The sequence below is a fragment of the Chroicocephalus ridibundus genome, chromosome 4, assembly GCF_963924245.1.
Source record: "Chroicocephalus ridibundus chromosome 4, bChrRid1.1, whole genome shotgun sequence".
Classification (NCBI taxonomy): Eukaryota; Metazoa; Chordata; class Aves; order Charadriiformes; family Laridae; genus Chroicocephalus; species Chroicocephalus ridibundus.
In genome coordinates, this window is record NC_086287.1 from 13,554,763 (window position 1) to 13,578,591 (window position 23,829).

Consider the following 23,829-nt stretch of genomic DNA (forward strand, 5'->3'; position numbering starts at 1 on the left):
GATTTTCTGTGTAAGATGGTTGCAAAACGGGAAAGACCCTGTGTTCAAAAAACCTGAAGTTCTAAACCAGTTGCTGATTATGAACTGTTTGAAGAAATAGATACAGAATGTTCATTTTGCTGATGGCACTCATTCATTTTCATGCTTCTTAGTTCAGTGAGAGGTTTAGTGAGTCCAGAAGTTTTGAGAAGGTGATGTGTTATTCCACTGGTCCTTAGGCTGCTGAACAATATTGGATCTCACTTAAATCTGGACTATGAATTTTTTGTTCGCGTTTTCAAATGCTAAAAATTCAGAGTGCAATCTGCTTTTTGATGTATTTTTCATTTATATAATATTTAGTGATTAACTGTTCAAGCCTCTATATATTATGGCAAGATGAGTTTCCTTCTGGGAGATATTAATTTTACATAAATTGAAATGAATAGCTGCTTAATTAGGAGGCAGTATGTGTTTTAAAGAACACTTTGAGGATGCAGTATGGTCACGGCAGAAATTTTTCCCTCATCTTTTACATTTTCCAATCTTCTCTCTTGGCACTGCTGAGCTGAAGTGTTTATTCTTTCTTTGCCTTCTCTCAGGGGAAGAGAAAAGTGAAGGTAGCATCAAATAAAAGTTGTCTTATTGTGTGTAAGGGTGGTATGTTAAGAACAGTTATTTATTGCTATTCATTTCACCCTGTGAGTGGCTGCTATAGATTTATAAAATCTACTGATACACTTTAAAGTAGTTATGTGCCTTAGCTTTTATATATCAATAAATTTTCCACAGCTGCAGATGCTCAGAAGCACATCTTATGAAATCTTTGCATTTTATTATTTAAAAAAAAAAAAAGCAGTAAAAAAACCCCAAAGAAACTTGTCGACCTCATAGCCAAGTTCTCCTCCAAATACTTCCAGCTGCAGCTAGAGGGATGAGTCATGCTGAAAGCCGAGGAGCTTTTTTAAAAGCCTTTCACTTGGTTCACATGATTATTTTTTTTTTAACTTTACATTCCTGACTGTTTTTCTTTTCTTTAAAAAAAAAAAAAAAACAACGTGAAGGCGAGTCACCCAAGGAAAACCCGTACGAGGATGTGGAGCTGAAAGGCCGTCACGCGGGCCGAAAATCCCATCAGCTCTCCGAGAATTCCCTAGATTCTTTGCACAGGATGTGGACGCCGCAGGACAGGAAATACACATCACCTCCCCAGGTAACGGCGTGACGGCGCTGGTTTTTCTGTGCTCGAAGCTTATTTAAAACTTTTGCAAGAAAATCAGTCACGGCATAGGAGGAAGAGCAGCCGTACTGAATGATAGAGGGTATCTGGAAAAAGAGCGAGATCACACGCATAACTCGTTGCTGGGAATGCTCTCAGCATCTGTAGCTCAGCTTCTCAGCACTGCCCTGCAGAAGCTGATCGCTGTTTGTGCTGGCTACGGCCTGATGAGTTTAAGCAGAATCCTTCCACTGCTTGTTTATGAGCTGAATCTGGCCCTAAATTGTTGTATGGCTGCACCTCTTTGTGAATTGCCTCTCTGTTTGCTGCTGGGCTTTTAGTAGGGACAGGAGGGAAAAAGTCAGCTGCTTAATCTTGCCCATGTATTGTTATATGAGGCCTATTGTGACTTTGCTAATGTGAGGTATGTAGCGTGGCATGTTTCATTGTACAATGGAGAAGGCCAGGTATGTTCCCCCAGTAAAGAACTTAATAATAAAATAATCAGAAAAACCTGAGTGTCTGCATTTAGCAAGGCTGTATAAATTGTGTTTACAGCATAAAGTAAAAGACCAGGAACTCTGCAGACTTTCCCTTTTGTGGTGAATTTTCCAAAGCAGTCTGGTTTTTGTGAACGCTATGAAATGCCAGGTTCCTTTGTTCTTTATGGGATCATTGTGTTCATAAGGAAAAAATATAGATTTCATCACATACTTAATTTTGAGATTCAAAACACCTTTTAAAGGAACTTTGTTTTGCACTCAATCAACAGAAAATTTGCAGTTGAACAAAAGACCACAACAATTTACATTTTTGTCTTGTAAAGAGACCTAGAATAAAACTGAATATATTTCCTTTTGTATCTTTTGTGTGCGTGTGAGCGTCCCAGTCCAAGAGGAAAAAGAAGCATCATCAGGATTCTTAGTATGCACCTAGCACATAATTTGTAAAACAGGAGTGTTTTCAGTAAAGCTACTGAAAAGGGAACAAGTGAAAAGTAGTAATCAGGCAGAGTAAGGAGAAACAGAAACTGCAGCCATGCAGATAACCTCGCAGTAAGAGACATACTGTGCATAACAATTATTTTGGGCTGTGTGTGTGTTAACAGGAATTGTGTAGCATCTAGAAGGTCCTACAGGGTGTACCATTAGGGTAGGAACTGTCTAGGTCCATAGTAAGATAGTGTCCATTGTTCTCCGTTTTATGCAGGGTGACCAAAGAATATACAGATTAAAATGACGTCTGTGAAGTTGCTCAATACATAAGTACTCTCTGGTATCTTTGCAATGGGGATATCTTTATTCTAGTATCTTCTTTCTGAAATGCTGCCAGGAGCTCCCTGCCAGGAGTCAGTCCTGCCATAATTGTGCTGTCATTGTGCTGATATATAAAGCGAAGAGACAGTAAGAGCAGGTCAGGTATGGGCCTGGGTAATCTCCAATGACCAGAAATAGAAAAGTCTCGATTTCCTGAAGAATGGCAGCTTTGGCAAGGATTTATCACCCAGTTTTTCCAGCATAGCAACATAGCTGGATTAGCAACGTGACTTTTCAGTCATGGATGATGATAAACAAGATGGAAGAGATCAGAAGGTCAGCAGGCTTTCAACAATCATCTCCAAAAAGAATTCCTTTAATTAAAGTATAGACTGCTGCAGATTTTCCTGGCATGCTAACCTGTGGTAAGCAGAGACAACAGAAACACTGGCTTGTGGTCATTTTGAATCCCACTGTGTCTTCTCCTTTCCCATTCGCTACTTTCAGGTTTTGAAGTCATCAGATATAATGTTTTATTGATGACATTGTTTTTATGCTGCAAAACCCACGCATACAGAAACACCTACACTTAATCCCAGATAGTATGGCACTGTAGTAGATAAACCCTCCAAGTAGAACAAGTAGGACATTTATTACTGCAGGCTTTTAGCTTGTAATACTGCTAATAGAATATTACCAAATGCCAATTGACAGCTGTTTGACATAATAGTACTTTTTTCTAGACGTGCTGGTTAGGCTTCTTACGGTGTTTGTGTTTGGGAGGAGAAGGCAGGGACCCAGCCAGACAATTAACCTTCCTGAGAGCTGGGCAGAGCTGCTCAAAGGACTGCTCCAAAAGGGCCTCAGTTTTTTAAAGATAGCTGTTACTTGGTGCTTAATCCTGTCAGTGAGATTTTCCCTTCCTCCTGCAATTATAACAGTTTCATGTTTTAAGGGGAATTTTTTGTGAATGCAGTATAAAGCTGTAACTGTGCCTCTGCACATTGTCAGAACCTAAGACATCTTAACACTATGGAAATACAGCAACCTTGAATTTCTGTTTCCTTTTTCTAGGATAAAATAGCAACTTCAGTGTAATCGGTCTTGATTTTCACTACTGCAAGTGAAAGGGACGGATCAGGCCCATTGGGTCAGTGTTCTGATGTCAGCCTAGCCTTTAATTTAGGTTTGAAGGCTCATAGAGTTGATGTGATGTGGGTGCATGGAAATGCACCAAAGCCAAAAGTCCTATTATTTCCTTTGAACTATAAAGTCTTAGATATTGACCCCTGTCTCTTCGTTTTGACCTTAAGCCCTCCCTTCTCACGTACCCCGCAGAGCAGTGGCTCACGTGGCATGACGTCCTTATGTAGCCACCATTCACTCACAAAGAGCTACTTTTGCACGGAGTGTTGCTAAGGAGGGGAAGAGCTCAAGCTGTTCTTGTTCCTGCAGCTACCTTCAAAGCCCAGCAGCCAGTCTCTGCGCGTCGGGAACTGGTCAGAAAGGAAGAGCCACCGCTTACCACGGCTGCCCAAGCGGCACAGCCACGATGACATGCTGCTGCTGGCTCATCTTGGCATTCCCTCCTCCCCTTCCAGCCTCAATGAGGACAGCCTGAGTACCACAAGCGAGCTGCTGTCTACACGGCGGGCCAGGAGGATCCCAAAGGTACTGGCAGGGTGATCAGGCTTATGCTGAGGATGGGTCACCTGTCTGCAAGAGCTTGCAAATTCCTTTAGCCATCACTGAAAGCTATTTTTGTATCCTAAAGGAAAATTGAGATTAAAACAGCAACAGTAGCTCTCAGGAGCCAAGGCAGACTCCATTTTTACATTACAGCTGTACTGTGAAAATTCCTTCCCTAGGAGTGGGTAACTGCCCTGGTCTAAGATTAGCAAACATCTGATTGCCATCTTTGCACAGAGTTGATTTTAAGCCAATTTTGTTTTCCACACTTTTCTTTAAGCATTGTTGTGTACCTAACTTTATGATTTGGAATGTGTGACAGCCAAGTAATTATTTTATACAACATGCAGAGGCATTTGAAGTGGGTTTTTTCCCCTCTCATTTGTTTACTGGTCTCAGGAAAATAACTATTATTGGCCTAATATGTTTTTCTTCATTTACTCACAACCTGCCCCATCCTGATAACCCTGTTGTCGTGATGGATTTGAAGTAAAAATTAATTTTCCATTTTTCAAGGAGTTTTCCAATTCAAAATGTGATGTGAAAAAACCACAAGCCACCAAACAACAACAAAACCCCACAACAATCCTTTTCTAGTACAATAGCAACAGAGGTGGGGAGAATGGCCAATAATTTTTTTTTTTGGCTTGTGAACAACGTTGATTTTTACTGTATATTCAGCTCTTTCCTGTTCTTATTAGAGAGCATATTTTAAAGTACATGGTTGTAAATACTGTGAGTAGAGGGAAGTTTTTATGTTCCTGTCAATTAGTCTGAAACAAAACAAAAAGGAGGAAATTAACCCTATGTCTTTAATATTTACTATTTTTTTACTTTCTTGGAATATACTATTTAATTGCACAAATGAGCATACATCTGTGAAGGAAGTTACAGAGTAACTTACAAAGTAGCTTACTACTTGGTTTTGATTAGAACTCTTTGACTCTTAGTTTTGTACCAAATTTTCTTTTCTTTTTCAATTTAAGGGACAGACATTCTCCTTATAAGAAATTATGTTTTCAGCATATAAATGTTCATAGTTTTATTATAAATCTCATGATAATTTCTTTTTGACAACTCCAGCTCCTGGAATCACATGTTCCTGGAGAATCTCAGGTTTTTATTGAGAAAATGTCAGTTATTAGAGAGAAAAAGTCAAACCTGAGAAACTCCTGTTCTGTACCACCCCCAGTGATGCTTTGTGAATCAATATCCAAATGCTTTAAACATCTGGGCTTTCTTCACCACAGTGAAGGCATTTTACCCCTGGTGCAGTAGGTGAAGCAGACACAGTGCCGAGCAGCACAGTGAGGGGAGTGAAAAATCCCAGAGGGGGTTCACTCCTGGTTCCTGGTGCCTTGTTCAGTGTTTATGTGCAGGAGTTTCTGGGCTGGCACACGCACTGAGCCAGGTGCCGTGGTGCTGTGCAGATTCCCAGCGGGCAGAGCCAGGCGCATGGCTGCGAGCAGGGAAGGTCCAGCTGAGCCTTGCTGGTGCGTTGCACATGGCTCGGTCAGCACGTAGAGGGAAAATCCCCAATACTGCTTCAAGTGGGAGAACAAGGAAGGGTTTTAACACTTCAGGCTGTCTGTTCTGGGCCAGACCCTCTTCCTCTCTTGGAGGGGTTGCATGAGTTTTTGTTCCAGTCTGTTACTGACTTTCTGCTGTGTCTATGGTGAATTAGTTTCTCTCACTGAGTTTCTCTCTCTCTGTAAGCTGAGGTAAAACAGCTTTTGCAAATTGTATTATAGTTCTATCAGTAAAGCTGCTACAGAATGTGATATACTATTCTTGAGTCATAAAACATTATGAAGATTAATTGCTACATATTTATGACTCTTCAGAAGTTATAATATTCTGTTTAACTGTGAATTCTTAGTAAACCCAACCTCTTGTTGAAGGCACTAAACACAAGTCATCTCATTAACATTTTCTGTCATCTTAGATTTTTTTGGATAGTTATTATCTGCAATTGCCCTCCTGGGAGAAGTCATAAACATGATTAGCAGGAGTTAAAATTCTGTCTAGTGCTGGTTAACACCAGCTAAAGCCAGCACTAATAGCTAACTTCAAAATACTTTTGTAGGTAAGATTGGAGAAAGTAGATATAGCACCTGTGAAGTAAGGTAAGTAAAGCACGAGTTGGAAGAGGGAGGGAGGATATGGACCAGATGGACCAGATCCTCAGCTGATCCAATATAGCTTCAAAGCAGCTGGTTCGCTCTGTACCTGAAAAGGCTTTTAAAAAGTTAGGACCATCTCCTGTGCTTATTTGAATACTCTAAAATCTCAGTTCAGAGAGGTGCTAACACACGTGTTACTCTTATATTCAAAATAAGAATACGATCTTAAGGTCCATGACAGTTTGGCCAAGTTGGAAATGGCTAATGGATCACTGCTACTTAGACAATGCAAGTGAAGAGAGAAACAGTAGCACAGAGAGAGAGGAATGAAGTGGTAGAGGATAACAGTTACCTTTGAATCCTCAGGCTAATTGTGCTTCTATTGCAAATGTCTACATGATTTTTGAAAATGGGATTTAGGTTTCTGAGTTATTTAACTGTTTTTCAAAATATATCCATAGATAAAGGAGGGAGATTAAAAATAAATAATTCAAACAAATGGGATTCAAAATAAGAGAGATAAGAAATGCACTTTGAAATATTAAAGGTTTTGGGGGGGGTTCAGCTGGCCTATCATCCATGGTCAAATTCTTTGTTTGGATAGATTAGTTAAAAGTCTCCTGGCAGAAAAGTGTTTGGTCTTACTGATTCCTCATTTTCTTATTTTCCAGCTTGTCCAAAGAATCAATTCCATCTACAGTGCAAAAAGAGGAAAAAAACGATTGAAGAAACTTTCTATGTCCAATATTGAGACAGCATCCCTACGAGGTATGACACAAGCATCATGGTTCAGTAAATCCCTTTGAATGTTACAGGATTAACAGATTCCCTTCTTTCCTTCACATTTACCCCAGGCTCTACTTTATTTAGAACTTTCTTCTACAAGCAATGATAACTTTGTGTCTGCAAGAGGAGAAAATGGGGATGAGCTAAAAATAAATGAGATTCTCAGCATTGTCTATCCTATTAATCCCATGATCAGCTAGACTTATCCAGCTTCTTCTCTAGTTCACTTTTTAAGTAATTTGCATCTGTAGGTTTTGTCCAGAATTCACAGTTTTGAGCTTGTAATTCATTCATGCTTTTTCCTGGCATGTGAATATAACTCACACTGCACTTCAGACTGCTTCTGGAAAAGCAGGGGCCCAAAAGAAATTCAGTTTGTAGTAGGAGTACAATAGAGCTTTAATGTGAGTACACGTCAGCAATACATCTTGTCATACGGTTACTTTTGCACGTTACTCTCATTTGTGAATTGGTGAATTCTGGTGATCAAAAATGTCGCCCAGACAGACAAAGCTCATAAAGCTTACTTTGACTTCTCAAGTGCTGCGTAACGTTTTTCCCCAAAAATTAAAGTCTGAAAAAGAAGTGGAAGGGTTACAATCCATTTTCCAAATGACACATTCACCTCTGTAGCTTAGCATAGTTGGAGGTTCAGTGCAATCAATTGCTGCAATGGAGAATGAATTTTGCACTTTCATCAAAATGAAGCTCTTATTCTCAAGCCAAATTGAAATTTAATCCAAGGAAAACACAATCTAAGGAGTCATTCAAACTGTTTATTTCAAGATGTTTTAAAACTGAGGAGAGAGCACGCGTGGATCACAAGGCTCGGTGTGAGATAGGATTTTTTCCCAGCTTCACCACAGTCAACCAAGTTTATGTTTGCTTTGGTTTTGCATTAACTGATCCCTCTATCTCCTCTGCAGATGAGAACAGCGAGAGTGAGAGTGACTCAGATGACAGGTTTAAAGGTAAGAGGTCAGCCTTCATTAACTTCCAGTCAGCCACTGTCACAGACCTTATCAATGTACATTCTCCTCCTACTGGACGTTGTTCCTGTCCATGGCCTATATTTTCCTTCCTGAGCTATTCTAACTCCATTACTGCAGAGCTCACAAAGTTTCCAACACAGGAGCATGAACGTGGAAAGCAAGGACAAAATGAGCTGTGAGGATCTAACGAGGATTTGGCAACTGTGTGATATAATGAAGAACAGGACCTTTGATAGAATTGCTTTGTCAGCCACTTCACAGATGCTGATGTTTTCCAGACTGACTACTGGGTGCAAACTTAGAGGGACGAGATTGGATAAATATGCTCTCTTCTTATTCATACACTATTTTAAGTGTTTAGTGCTAGTTGCTGCTGGAGGCAAGATTCTGGGTCTGATCCAGCATAGAGGTTCTTATACTCTTTTATAGGTCTGCAGTCTCCAAATTGCAGAAATTCCTTTATCAGTGCACAGCACCTGCACAAACTCTGCTTGAGCCAGGCCAGTAAATTAGTCCCTCATTTTCAAGAGTCCTGATACACAGAGAGAACTATAAAAAAGTTGAAGGCAGCAACAACAGATTTTATTACTAAAAATCTATCATGTTGTTAGTAAGTGAGGGGAAAAAAACCCAAGAATATGGAACTGTGGTTATAAGATAAGGGGCAAGCATTCGTGCCTATCTACCGCAGGTGTCACCTGCTTACTATTCATGCAGGAAGCCTTGCTGGAAAAAATTGTCTTAGGGAAAAAGATTTGTTACAGATTGGTGGTGGTAAGGCCACCCAAAACAAGCTCTATGCAACATTGTACAGTGGTGCGTGGAAAAAGACTCATCGCTCCTTTGTAGACAGGTACTGGCCCAAAAGCGCTTTGAGGTTTGCTTCTCTTTGTGTCAAAAAATATATGCTTTTGCTTATAGCCCATGAAAGAAGACAGACAGGGCCTGGCCTCTCTCTTGTTATCTTATTTCACTGGAAACTGGGGAGCTTTTTCCCCCATCGTTGTGGAATGGGGGATCTTCATTTTGATGGCTCCCTAACCGACTGTTCCTGCGTGACCTTATATTTACATTGATGGTCTCAGGGCATCCTGAGCCAAAGATACAATTGTCATGTGTAGCATGACAGGATCTACTGGGTCCCCATCTGTTGGGGTGGCGTGGGCTCTTTGGCTTCACGTCTTGCAAATATGAAACACTGGCCATCAGCGTGGGCTTGTCTCAAGGCAGGACAGGGCAGGTTATTTCTTGGGATTTAGCTTCCCTAGTTGTGCAGTGACACCAAGACCCAAGTGCTTTATCAAAATCAGTTTTTATTTTTGTGATGCTGAACCAGTTGTATGATGGCAGGTCACCAAGAGATTTCCCTTTCTTTCTGTCAATTAATTACTGCTGTGATCAAGTGCTTGTGCCATCTTATTTCTCTGCCACAAGGGTTGCAAACTGTGGGCAGCATCAGTGAATATAGCCTTAAGGGATTGACATGAGCTGCTAGTAATTCATTTGCCATTGCACTGAGATCCTGGTGTGAAGAGGTGGGGAAGAGCATGCAGGAAGCTGGTTTTCCTTATCTGTTTTCACTTACTGGTCTACCAGTTCTGGTAATGATGTTACTGACTAGTCCACTGTAGATTTCTAGCAACAAGTCACTGGCTCCAGGCATATCTTTGAATCAGGACTGGATGTGACCATGAATCTAAGATTGCCTCTCAATCAAATTGGCACAAGCAAAGCAATCCCACAGGAGGCAATTCGCTCACCTTTCCTTCCTTTCCCCGGAGATAGTTCCATGGCTTGTATGAACTGTGCCTGTGCTGGAGGGAAGGAGAAAATACACCTTCAGTGGTTCTTAGCATAAAGCTGTGCTACATAGGAACAGGTCACAGAGGTGTTTTTCACCAACGTAAACCAGAGCCAGTTGAGGCCTGATACGTGTCACCCTGGAGGCCCTAGTGCATTTGCACACCCACATAACGTTTTATAAGCTAGTCTTACGCGCAAAGAAAAAGCAGACCTTTGTCAGGGTAACAGTTATGAACTGCAGATTATTTTGGTGACTTAGTGTTGCATCACTTCAGTGCTTGGAGAGAGTTTTGATATATGGGTGCAATTAGCGAGGAAGACTACAGTATGAAGGTTTGCTTTCGAAAGGAGAACATGCTTGGAATAATAGGCTAGCAAACAGTCCTTTGTGAATGGCTCTGGCTTACACATACACATTACAGTCCTACATAACAATTTGTCTCTTTTTTTTCTTTTTCTTTTTTTTTTTTTTTAAATGCTAGCTCATACCCAGCGTCTAGTACACATCCAGTCAATGCTGAAGAGGGCTCCAAGTTATCGAACCCTGGAACTGGAGCTGATTGAATGGCAGGAACGGGAGTTATTTGAGTATTTTGTGGTAGTGTCACTGAAAAAGAAGCCCTCTAAAAACACTTACCTCCCAGAAGTGACGTATCAGTTTCCTAAGGTAAAACAAAAATTCTTATATACAGTTCATGCTAAGATCAATAAAGTGAGTAAGTGGAAAAATTAAAAGAAATCTATTTTTTTAAATGGAGTTAATAATTCAGCTTTCATAATTTTTCCAAAGTGATCTGTACAAAGCAAAGGTCATAGAGAAGGTGGCTGAAAGCTTTCCCCATTTACAAATTTATCTTTTCCAGTGCTGGAGAGTTTGGCCTGATGATAGGTGCTTTAAAGACTGTGTTTAAATTAGTTTTCTAAATATTTCACTTTAAACTCATTTTGGCTATATTAGGATTTGTTCCAGAACTTGCTGAAGTCAATGGAAAGACTTTTGCTGATCTATGGCATTTCTCTTGTGCTCTTGCAGCAGAAAGGAATTTGAGTTAGGACTATGTTTTAAGTGGCCCTTGTGCAACAAGGGAGTTTTGAGCAATTTAAAAAAAAAGTTACAAAAACCCCAGCAGTGATTATTTCTATTGTACTAGCCTCTATAAGCCTGTCCTGGCATCATGCCTTACTCTGCCATGCACAAATAAAGAACAAGCTGATGGGCCCTTGTTCTTCAGAGCTCGTTAGTAACTCCCCCTCCTGAAAGGTGCTGTGAAGCTGGCATTAACAGTAAGTGGCTGAACCTCAATTTTCTCCCCCACAGCTGGAAAGACCAACCAAGCAAATGCGTGAAGCAGAGGAGCGTCTCAAGGCTATCCCTCAGTTCTGCTTTCCTGATGCCAAGGACTGGCTCCCTGTCTCCGAATACAACAGGTAAACCCCCCGGTGCTCCTCTGCTGCACGGTGCTGAGGGAGTGCATCCAGAGCAGCCACACAGGCTCGCTGATGCCCAATTAAGGAAGTAGCAGTTTGAATCTTGGCCACTTCAGGCTCAAGCAGCTGTATTTAATTGTTTTTTTTTTAGTTCTGTATTATTTTTCTTCCCTATTCTGCCTGCCTCACAGGCCTGTGTGGCTGAGGGGAAAAGGCTTGAAGGCTCCTCTCAGTTCAAAACCCAAAAGCATAAATGGAAGTATTTAAAATAAATCTTAAAAAGGACAGGGCCCTGCCTACCACCTGCCCTAGTCATTTACCCCAACATGCTTGTCTAACATTGTAGGATGCCTCTTCATTTGTCTCAAGGCAATGCTGTTCTGAGAAGTTTTTTTGGAGCTGAGCTCTGTGCCAGCAGAGGACCCCTATCTTCTTTCCCTCGCATATGAATGACTACAGGAGAAGGGCAAGGGAAGGGAGAGCCAGGCTTACATTTTCTTTTTCATTCAAAAGAAACCTCAAAAAATGTGTCTTTTTTTTCCCCCTGCATTGATATGTCAGAACCTGTTGATCTGAAGGTGGAGAAGTAGTAGAATAGCCAGGAGGGGTAGAATGGTTTGCATTGGAAGGGACCTTTAAAGGTCATGTAGTACAACCCCCCTGCAATGAGCTGTGACTTCTTCAATGAGTTCAGGTTACTCAAAACCCATCCAATCTGACCTTGGATGTTTCTAGGGATGGGGTATCTACAACCCCTTGTCCTATCACTACAGGCCCTATTAAAAAGTCCATCCCCATCTTTCTTAGAAGCTCCCTTTAAGTACTGAAAGGCCACAGTCGGGTCTCCTTGGAGCCTTCTCTTCTCCAGCCTAAACAAACAACCCCAACTTTCTCAGCCTGTCCTCACAGGACAGGTGCTCCATCCCTCTGATCATTTTTGTGGCCCTCCTCTGGACTCACTCCAACAGGTCCATGTCTTTCTTGTACTGGGGACTTCAGAGCTGGATGCAGTACTCCAGGTAGGGTCTCCCCATATTCCCCTAGAATATGAGATGGCTTTTTAAGATGCATGATCGGAGATGTGTGTAAATGACGTAAGATCTGTTCAGAGTGTGTATAGAGGGACATTCAATGATGACAAGGAACTAGTGTTCACCTGCAGGAAATTCTATAGCCAAGAATATGTATGGAACTTTTTATTGGCTTACTTATAGTACATGCAACATAATCATGTTATATTCTGCTTGGCTGTATTGTTCAGTATCTGGAAGCACCCGAATAGCGAGTTATTGAAAATACTGAAGCAGAAGCAGACAACAGTGTGGGCAATGTTGGTATGAGAAGCACACATCCCTCCCTACACAATATTTCTTCTGCTGCCACTTTCTTAGGCAGACCTTTCATGAGCCCATGTTTGTGAAACAAGATATCCCTCCCATATATAGCTATAATTACATAAACCCTGGCATTCTAGCACAAAGAAAAAGTGTTTTGTATAATGCTATTTAAAACTTGCAAAGCAGTCAGGAATGTTTCTCAGTCAGGCACAAATTCACAGACCCATCCCTTTACCTGTGCTGTAATTATAGCCTTAAACTGTTGTTTTACTTCTCTGTCACAAATGATACTTATCCTAGACAGGGATATAAAATGAACTGGATTTTGGAAATCTGTGTTATTTCTGGATTAGAAAATGATTTGTCTACTCTTAGAGAATATCTAAGGTTCTCCCTTTAAGAACAAAGCACAGTCCAAAGACAGGATCTAGCTAAAAAGTAAGGGAGATACAGCATTTGAATACTGCTCTCAAAATCTGATTCTTGCGTTCCTCTGCAGTACAAAGGGACTGCCACATCATTGAAATTCAGTGCCCATCTCTTCTTATAATAAGACAGTTGTCCACAACTGTGCAGATATTTTTGCTCTACTGCTGATGGAATTTGTCCACGGAGTATATCCAGATGATGGACAGAGGGAGAGAAGATCCTCCAGGGGGTAGAATCTCTCACTCGATAAGGCAATATCCCTTTCTAAATGATCTACCTCATAGCTATTCTGTAGTTCTGATAGTAAGATCTGGGCAATTTATTTTCTCCTAGTGAGACCTTCTCTTTCATGCTGACTGGAGAAGATGGGAGCCGGCGGTTTGGTTATTGCAGGAGGCTGTTGGTAAGTACACCACCTTCACCTTAAAATGCAGAATTCTGTTAAACAATATCTCAAAACTATAGTCTGAAATTTGAGGGTGTCTCTTTTTTTTTTTTTTTAAAGAAAACAGTTACTCTGAAATTTAGAAATGTAAGGAGCTCAAGTTAAATAAGAGTTTGTAATGGCTGTCTTGTAGGAAATTCATAAGAATGTAGAAAGTTTCTTGTGTGAGCACTTTTAAAATTCTTTATATTACGTGCAGAATCAGAAACACTACAACACTGCAAACAAAGGCAAATGTGGTATTTCTAAACATTTGTGAGTAGCATTTATCTTTTGGACAGCTGCTTACATCTCCAGAGTACTCTGCCAGCACTGCCTAATCAGTCTGCAGCAGGTCCATGATGTAGGGAAAGAAGCCACCCTGTTGAGTTAGGAGGGCAACCATGGTGGAGGGCGTGCAGCGTGCCACCATTGCCATTTGCTCAGGACCATGCAATAAGCTGATGCCAGTGCCAGGAAGCCTAGCTTCTCAGGCTCCTTTTCAGTCCTCGTGACCAGGTGTGGTCAACTGGTGGTGTGGGGACCTGACTCAGTTTTGTCTCATCACCTGGAAAATCACTGGTTACCTGATAAATTGAGAGCGTGACAGTGCGTGTGTGTCAGCGCCGGGGGGAGGAAACTGCGCAAAGGCTTGCAAAGTGTACTAAGGCAGGTGAAGCATGGTGCAAACAGGGATTTTGCTGGCCATCCTGCAGACTTGACTGGATGGCAGCAAAGCATAAAGCAGTTGGTTGTTCCTGCACTAGCCTGTGCTCATCACCTCTCAGATAGGTTTGGAGCTGGTTGCGAGTGAGTAGATGAGGAGCCACGGCTGTTCACAGGACAGTTGCCTACACTTGGTTGGAGAGCTTATGTGGATACTGGATGCTGCAGGAGCCTTTTGCGTACTCTGAGCAAAATGAATGTCTGCAGCAGCATTGCAGACTTGTAAATAGGTACCCCCTATCTAAAAGAAGGGGACACTGGCACTTTCCCTTTTCTTCCCTCTGTCATCATTTCCCATCTTTCCAAGCAGGGAGCACCTGCCTTCAGTAGCTTTCAATGGCTTCCAGTAGACAGAGCAACTCGCTGTTATTACAACAGCACCCTCCGTCCTACATGCTGCCTGTACCTGACCCTGCTCTTACCCTGCTTTTTGTCTATGGCAAAGCTCCTTGTCGTGCAGACAGCAGATGCTCTGTCTGGGAGGTATTGCTGTGTGTGGTTCCTCTATTTGTAAGAAGTTTCGTTTAAACTAACATAACAGAAAACTTGTTTATCAGTTCTGTGGGCGGCATTTGCCATAGGTAGCATCACAGAGACTTGCTTACTTTGTGTAACACAGTGTACAAGTGTGGGCCACGACAAGGTTTATATGTTGAAAGGAAATGTCAATGAAGGCTTGTGTTGCAGTAAATGTAGGGCTGGTCAGGGGGTGATTCAGAGAGAAAAAAATGGAGTACCTAGAAGGTATCCTTGCTGGTGTAAAAAAGCATAACAAGATGTAGGGCAGTAGTACAATTCAATTACTTTTTTTATGTGTTGTCGTTTAAAAGGATAATAAGGTATATTTGAAAAAAAATAACAAAACCTCAGAAAATGTTAGCTAGAATTAAATTATGGAATGTTTTCACTCTACCAGGTAAAGGTGGTTTATGATGACTTTATATTTCTGGGAATGTTAACAAGTTTGGAATCATGCACAGAGCTTACATTTGTGAAATGCAAAACAGTTGATCCTGGATCAGGCTGAAATTGAAATAATCAGCCACAATAAAAAAAGATGTATACACAAGAACATTGAATTAGTTTGTCAATGAAAGATTAATGTAGGCTTTTTTTACTCACTTAAGGCTCAGGGAAATGCACCCTACATTAAAGACAACATAAAAATAGAACACTGACTTTCAGCTAGTGCAGAAGATAGGTTAGCATAGTAGGAAATACCGGGAACAAAATCAAATCAATACTACACACTTTATATAAGTGGTGTTTTGAGACAGCGTTGGAGACTGTTTTTATCTACCATTGGCTGTGGCAAAAATAAATCAACTGAATAGCAAAAAATAATTTTAAAAAGGGAAAAATAAGTACTGTCTTGCTAAATCTATCTATCTAATAATTATAAAGCCAGTTATAAAGCTGATCTCTTGCTGCCCTGGGGGATCACTTAAGTCAGGATGTTTCGTCTGGTTCCAAAATCTGACATGTCTTTTCTCACTGGTACAGCCTACCCAGCAGAGGAAAGTGGAGTGATACCAATGTATTTTACCAGCTTGTCCCTTTCTGGGGCAAATCCTGCCATGCCTTCTGAGAGCAAAACTGGCACAGTCTGGGGAAAGAAAGAAAGCAAGAAAGAGGATTTTGGATGCTGCAGAGAAACATCTCAGCATTTCTCTATCTGGGGAAATGGCAAAAGTAGCAGAGATCTACTGTTATTTGGATCCTGCAACCTCTTTCTGTCCTGCTGGGAGAAAAGGTGGAATTGGGGTTGTTACCTGAAGTGCCTTCTCCATAGGGTTCAGCTGTGCTCACAAAGCATAACAATTTCTTGTCCCCTGCAAATGTGGATGCTTGGGTGGAACAGTCTCGCTGATGTGTACCTCAGAGTGATATTTCTATTTACAGTCAGGTGTATACTTGTTATTTTATATATGCAAATACGGAGTTCGTACAGGCAACAAGGAGCAGGTAAATTCTGCAGGCACTGTTTATATGCCAGAGGTTTGGTCTCTAAAGCAGATTTTTATATTTGGGTGTCCAATTTCCTGAGCAGTTTTTGAAAGCTTCAATCAGGGTGGCTCTGATGTCCAGGAGCGCACAGCATCTCCTCCGACTAGTCACATTCCCAACCCACAAGTTCTGTCAAATGCAATAACCATCATTCAGGAACTACATGCAGTTTTTGTCAAATACTACATAAGAGAAAGGTGGGGCCACACTGTGTAATATCGAACCATGAGAAAACCCTAAAATCATTATAAACTGCTCTGCTTCAAGACGAGCCAACTGCTGTGAGGCTAATTCCTTAGAAAATATTTCCCAGCTGTCCTGGCGAGGGATGCTCTTGCAATACGCAGTGAGAGGTGTCTCACACCTAGAGCATGTGGCAATGCTGGGCAGCAGGCTCCGTGGCTGGATGGGCCAACCAGCCTGATCCTGGGAGGACGGCTGTCTATGTCTTCTGCAGAGGTTGGTGTTACGATTCCTTTCTTTATGAAACAATTACATTCTGTCAGCCTTGTTCTCCTTTGGCATGTTGTGATATGAACAAACTGTTCCACTTTTTCTTTTCTGCCTTCAGATTGCAGATTCTTCCAGACCCCTTTTTTGGAGGGGTGTGTGCTAAAATCCTGCCAAAACTACCTCAAGGGATACAGTGACAATTATGTTCTGTTTGTACTACAAATCCTGTACAGTATCCCCCTTAAATGTATTTATATTGTTTTGTTTCATTTTGGAACAGGATTAGAATGGAATGTAACCTATTGTACCATGGCAAACAATCTGCTCTTCCATAGATAGCATGAAGTTTTCCAGTTACATCTGGATACCTCCAAGGCAATCGCGTAACAGCTTTCCTAGTCACTGGATGTGAGAAGTGTTCTTCTTCATATGAAAGAAAATGGGCCAATATATAGTAGAAATATTAACTCTCACTACTATGCCATTTTACTGCGAAGAAGATATTTTTCTTTAATAACTCAAATTAATTTAACTTTCTGTTCCATGATAATTAATCCATCAAATTGCTAGGCTCTTTTCTAGAGCTGTTCTTGGGCTGTGGCTCTGCGATATGCACGTCAGCAGCAAAGATGATTTGAGCAGTTCCTGCTAATGGCTCAGTGTCACCCAGCTGGTCCCAGCCATCTCCAGTGGACATTACAACGCCCCTGGTGCTGAGGTGCCGCAGCCTGGGTAGGGGCAGAAGGGAGAGCAGGAGCACAGGGAGAGCAGGAGCACAGGAACAGCGGGAGCACGCTATGAGGAAGACACAGGGGTGAAGCTGCTGTAACATGAATCTGAGTGTACCTTGTAAAATACAGATTTTTAATTTGGTTTAGTATATAATTTCATTTTACTAATTGCCTTGATTTAATATGTTTAAAATTGCTTTCTAAAGGGTGTGACTGAAGTCTTAGCTATTCTCTATCTGTGCAACCCCATAGGCTTGTGCCCAGTAAGAGCACAGCGGATATACAAGGATCACAGTGGTGAAAGCAGGGACCTTCTCAGCGGGTTTCTACTTGACAGAGCCTCAGCTGCAAGGCCAACCAGTACTGGAAAATCTGCAAAACTTTCCTTACTGGGAGGCCATGAATGGTCTCTGCAGCCCAGGAAAAGGGTGTAGGCAGCCATAGAGAGACACCAGGCCTGTATCCTTTGGGAGATGCTTGGATCTAGTGCAGCTCCCCAGCAGCCTGGGCTGTCAGTGGCCTTATGGCTGGGATCCACAGCTGTGCCAGCCCCTGTCCCCAGGGACAGTCACGGCATGTAAGCTGCTGTTTTATGGGACATTCACAAGCATCTTGGGCTTTACTGCCATAGGAGTTACTGCGGATGCTGAGGGGTGCTAGTTCTAGCTAGTGGGGCAATGCTAGAGTACAGGATACTGCATCCTCAAAACAATGTCCTGCAGTTCATTGCCACAGCTGGCAGCTGGTTCATGAGCACAGTAGAAGACGCACATTTCTATCATAGAGGGCAACCATCTGAGCAGACACAGTTCTCAGGGCAGAAAGCCTGACAATGTCAGGATTTCTCGGCTGGTAACATTGTACTTGAAGAAATAAGATGAAAACTTGCAGGGTCTGTTTCACCGTATCCTACCTCTCTCATCCCTCTTACATTAAAAATGCTCCTCAAACACTTTTCTAGGCTAAGATGAGCCAGCCCCAGGAGTCAGTGGAGGAGCAGATACCTGAACATGAAGTATGTACATTAAAACATGAAAAACAGTTGTTAGGTGGGTCTAGTTCATTCTACGTTAGCTGGGGCAGGAGAGAGGAATTCATTACACTGTGAAAGCAACTTTTGTGGGATGCAGACTAATGTTTATGGAACTGAAAAAAGCTCACTGGAAAACCTTTTCTTCCCCTTGCCCCCTTCACTCCATCCTGCCCTCTCACAAGCACCTTTGACAGCCCTGTGCACATTGGGTGCTCTGGCATTAAAAGTTCATGTTTCATATATAACAGGAAGACTTTAAGACATGCTTTTGATTTTGAAACACCCACAGTTTTCTCATGGTCTGAATTTGGATTGTCCCTAACAAGGAATCAAGAGCTGCCACAGAAGCTGGCTTGTGACCGATGTATTCGTTTTAGACTCTCAACATTTGAATTGTTCTGATTCCCGACACCATTAAAGAACATCTCTGTTTCTGGATATGTTGGCTTGCTGCTGAGGCCGGGGCTTGTGTGGCCGTGAGGGTATGATTGCATTAGGCTTAAGAGAGTGGTGATCTGATCTGACACAATAACCCGATTTCTGCAAACCTACTTTTCAGTCTCCGTATTTGTAGATCTCTCATTCTTTAAATTAAGCCAACAACAAAACAGCAGACTTCCCAAGAAAGAGCCTTGCTGGGTTTTCAGTATGTCTCCCTCTTTCTGAAACTCACAAGCCTTGTCTAGTACATGCAGAAAAATGTTCATGGGAGGCATCTCTTCCATCTTCTTGATGTCATACATTCAAAGCTATGCACCCCATCAGCTTGTGTGTGCCTCTAATATAACTGAGCAGGAGAAATGTGCTGGGAGGTTATTCAGGAATACAATATTTCTCTGTTTAAGCTTTGGATTGAATCTGCATCTTTCATTGTTCCAAGATAAAGAACAGTCCTAGGGCTAGGTAGGATTAAAATAGTGTCCTTTTCACTCTCCTGCAGAAGGGAATAGACATTACACAGTCTGTGGCATTTGCATTGTCATTTAGAGTTAAATATTTTTATGTACTATCTCTGTGATATGTTCATTGCTTTATTTACAGCTAATTGCAATTGAAGCATCTATACTTCTGGTCTCAAAGGGAGCCCAGGGTGTTAAAAGTTTACGCTGAGCTAATGTGTGTGCTTTGCAAAGGCCGTTTCCTTCAGACAGCTCAGCTGCTGCTGTGCGTTTGTGTTGGTTCTTTTTCGCCTGGCGTTGGGGCAGCCCTTACTGCTTCCTCTGGTGTTCCTAATAATGCTCTCCGGTGAATTATTTAGAAGACCTCAGGTGAGGTGTCCTGTCCTATTTTGGGGAGGAAGGAACACAGCCTTTCTGGAGTCTTCAGGCTGACGCTAATCTGTTTCGTGTTGCACTCCTGCTTCTTTGAAATGGCAGGTAGGACTATGGTGCACGTTTCTCTTTCTTGCTGTTTGGTAGGTTTGGTTTTGATGCCTTTCCTCTCCACACAGTGTATTTCAGGTAGACGGGAGAAGGTGGGAGAAGTGCAGGAGGAAAAATGTTGTGTTTGGTCCCCACTGCTTTGGTTCCTCTGATGTCAACATGCTGGCGCTAGCATTCCCCAGTTATTTCTGGGGCGGTGAAACCAGGAGCTTTCCTGACACCCCACAGCCTCCCCAGTATCTTAAAAAACCCAAACCACTGAGTTATGTGTCTGAATGACTGGTGAGTATGCACACTGCAGGGACAGCCCACCTTGCTTTGAAAGCAGGCACGTGCAGTGTGTGAGCGACTCTCAGTGCTATGCCAGACTGGAAGGAGATCTCCGAAGGCTGCCCTCGATTTCAAGCACATAGACAGGGAGGTATGATTTGAAAGAGAAAAATGGCAAGCTTATTTTCTGGAGCAAAAGCCTGCTGTTTCTCCTGCCAAAGCAGGTTTTGGAGTGGGCTTTAGTCAGTAAACTTCAGATTAAACTCACTATAAAAAAAACTGTCCTGAGCCACTTGCAGACCAGCTGTGATGCAGATCTCTGCTCCTCCATCTTGTAGCCAAGTTCTTGTCAGTTTGTGTTCATCCTCTTGGGAAATTGTCTTGTTATCAACAAAACTCATTAGCGTTTCCTTCGTGATATTGGACTAAGGCTGAAAATATCCTGGGCTCCATGAAAACAAATTGAAAACAAACCAAAACCAAAACATCATCTCCTCCATCCGTCTTCTTCCAGGAGGAGTGCAGTGCATCAAGGCAGAGTCACTCAGATGCCTCTCAGCTGTGCTACTTTACCATACAGCTTCCCTGAACTACACCTATTCATCGTGTGGAAGAGTGAGCCTTGGAGGACGTGAGGACATGACTCCAAAGCTTTGTAGCTAACTTTTAGAGCACAGCCTGCAACTTGGAAGTACTCTCTTCTGGGAAGAGAGGAGCTTAAACCAGTACTGTTGGCCAGACACATGCTCAAGTCTCCCTTAGTGAAGAAAGATGAGTCCAGGCATTGAAGGGAGGAGCGTCATGTCCCATATGATGTTTTTTCTGGGAAAGAAGCAAATTAAAGCACAATGAGCAGGTGTTTTAGATCCGTCTTTGAGGTGGAAACTAATGGCTGAGAGGGAAGGTTATGTGAAGAGTTGCCAGTGTCAGAAATTTGAGAAGTCGTGCCCCTGAGAATGGCTCTGCCTGAGTCTTTTGTTTGCTGCCTCTTACAGATGACTTGTACGCATCTGGGAGGCTGTGCTGTTTGCAGGAAGAAGTCTCTGAAATAATAGAAAAGGATGTTGAGTGCAAGGAGGGAAGAATCCCATCTCTCGGAGACACATAGCCTTTAAGATGTTTGAAAGCAATGATATTTCATAAAGGAGAATCTTCGAGTAAGCGCTAAGCAGTCATTGTTTCTGGTCTTATAGATGACCCAGGAATGTGATGTTTTTACTGGCACTCAGCGAGACAGCTCTTGGTTGGGAGCTATCCAAGGCTCCTGGCATGGATTCGGCATTCCTGCAGATTTGACACAATGATTTTAACCAAAATCCCACATGCTTGATATAATCACTCAGTGCCTTTAGAAAGGGTTTTATACCTAATATGGACAAAAAAGGGCTCTGCTTTTTCAGAGATGTGACGTGTAGTGAGCAGGTTTGGGTCCAGAAATAGACTCATCTGTATTCACTTAGCTTTGGTATTTTTTTGTGGTCTTTATTATAACAGGCAGGCACCTGCTGACTGTCCAAGTCTAGATTGCAATATGCAGATTTAAAAACCACAGCTACCCCTCAGTTTCTCTTGATTAACATCTGTGTGACATGTGAATGTCAAACACACCGTGGGGAAGTTAATCACTGTATCAGCAGAGTCTCATGATGAGACAAAGATAAAAATATACCGGCCTTCTATGTGGATACCGAGGAGACGATCAGCCACTTTGGCTAAATGTACAAGTAGGCAGAAGCTGATGAAAATAGTGACTGAGGACCTTTATCACAGAGTCATTATTAGAAAGGATTCTTTCACTGATGCATATCAATAATGTGCAGCAGGCTAAGTGATGCCAAGTGATTCTTTTACAGACACTTTTCACTCCACGCAGTACAAACACAGCTGGCTTCACGAGACGCAAGGAAGTAGGCAGCCTTGCCTATTGTCTCAGACCCCGCTTTCAGCTTTTTGCTGCTGACGTACTGGGGCTTGCTAGCGTACCTGCATCTGTTGTGTTCCATTCATGATGGATGTAGCTCCCGGATGAGGCAGCGCCAGGACTTCATTGCATTGTATCTTGAGACGACATGTGACTGCATCTGAAGTCAACAAGCTGCCTTGTTAAAATAACAGCCCCTAGGAAGCATGTGCCTGCTGATCTGGTGAAAATCAGTTGCAACTACACAAAACTGGAATGCTGTGTTGCAGCTTATTAAAAATTCAGGGAGAAACTGCTGTGCGTAGATGTCACTGCCATCTGTGCGCATTGTACACATGCAGGACACAGGCAGATCAGCTCCCTGCTCTGAGGACCTTGCACTGAGAATGGTTTTTCTAAAGTGCTCAGCATTGGCCTAATTCTGCTTCTTTTCCAGTAAATAAGCTGAATCCAGCCAGTGGTTGTACCCTTCTTTCACAGATGGAGCTGACGGGCCTTTCCCTGCAGTGGCATAGGCACGGTTGCAGCGTCCAGTATGCTGAGGGAATACATGTCAGTCGTGCCAATTTAAACCATTTGCTTCTCTAGGAAATATCTTCAGGAGGATGGTTACAGAGGATGGTCTCTATAGGGTTTTTTTGCAGGGGGTGGGGAGGATGTGCGTCGTTGATTCGTACTTGCCACTGTTTAAGTTATTTAAGAGTTTCTTGCATTAATGTGAGGAAGTTAATGATTTAGATCATGCAGCTTGTTTAGGTCTATGAGCTTACTTTCTTTAAGTTGGTCTCTCTTTGAGCATCATGGAGTGAGTGGGGAACTAAAGCCGTCATCACCTCCCTTAGCATTGTAGTTCCCGTCTCCCAGCACGTGGCCCTGGGGTGGCCCCGCTCCTCGTGCTGCTGCAGGAGCAGAGGACAATGATAGCACAGGCGTGAGTTACAGTCATAGTTAAATGTGCTTTTGTAGCTGCAAGCTGGAGCGATATTGGAATACAGCTCCAATGCGCTGTGATTTCCAAAGTCGATAAGCACTATTTATGCTTTTTTGTTTCCTGTCTTATGGAAGAAATATGATGCTTTTCCAAGAGTAGCTATTTTGATGGAGAAACGGATAGTGAAAGATGTCACATGATGGCCAACTGTGTGATCAGAGAGAGAAGTGTATTTGCTTATGACTCTAAATTAATATGTAATTTCAATCTCCTTTTCACTGTTATCAGCCAAGTGGAAAAGGCCCACGCCTACCTGAAGTTTATTGTGTCATCAGCCGTCTGGGGTGCTTTGACTTATTTTCCAAGGTAAGATTTTTTTTCAATATTGCTTTTTAATTTAATTGTTTACCAAGACACATCCGCAGTTATGAACCAGACGAGAAGAATTTCTTCCTTTGATGGGAGATAACTGTATTTTACAGTTGCTGTTTTGGATATTCCATCCCTATTATTGGGTTCATCAAAGAATGTTTTATTACTTCTGTGACTGAGGCAGAACTTGATTCAAAAAACATCTGGGTGTCTGTATGATCTGGCTGACTGAAGTTTTTTCCATTGTTTTCTAAAGCTGTTCTGTGCTGAGCTGTAATTCTTGGCATCCACAGGTTGAATGATGGGCCAGTACCACTTTTACTCCAATACCCCGTGGAATGATGAGGTTAAGAAAAAAAATGGATAAGTGAATTCTATATGTTTAACTCTATTGACATGTTTTTTATCCTAGGAGGCTAGGAAAATATGGATAATCTTTCAATTGGCCTCAACATTACTGAATCCAATGTTGCGTCATATGCTGATGTGGTTTACCTGGGTAATACATTTCTTGACACAAGAGTTTCAAGACAATAAG

At 42.1% G+C, this 23,829-nt stretch overlaps 1 protein-coding gene across 3 annotated transcripts in view; it reads left to right on the forward strand.

Annotated features, from left to right (window-relative positions):
* Window positions 1-23,829, forward strand: part of DENND2B (DENN domain containing 2B) — a 181,042-nt gene that overhangs the window by 123,112 nt on the left and 34,101 nt on the right. For all 3 annotated transcript variants that reach the window (XM_063332623.1, XM_063332624.1, XM_063332626.1), the window contains 8 exons: window positions 1,044-1,192; window positions 3,910-4,125; window positions 6,938-7,034; window positions 7,979-8,023; window positions 10,330-10,514; window positions 11,166-11,275; window positions 13,375-13,444; window positions 23,208-23,285. In XM_063332623.1, the coding sequence (XP_063188693.1) occupies window positions 1,044-1,192; window positions 3,910-4,125; window positions 6,938-7,034; window positions 7,979-8,023; window positions 10,330-10,514; window positions 11,166-11,275; window positions 13,375-13,444; window positions 23,208-23,285 (950 nt within the window). The remainder of the gene's footprint in view (window positions 1-1,043; window positions 1,193-3,909; window positions 4,126-6,937; window positions 7,035-7,978; window positions 8,024-10,329; window positions 10,515-11,165; window positions 11,276-13,374; window positions 13,445-23,207; window positions 23,286-23,829) is intronic.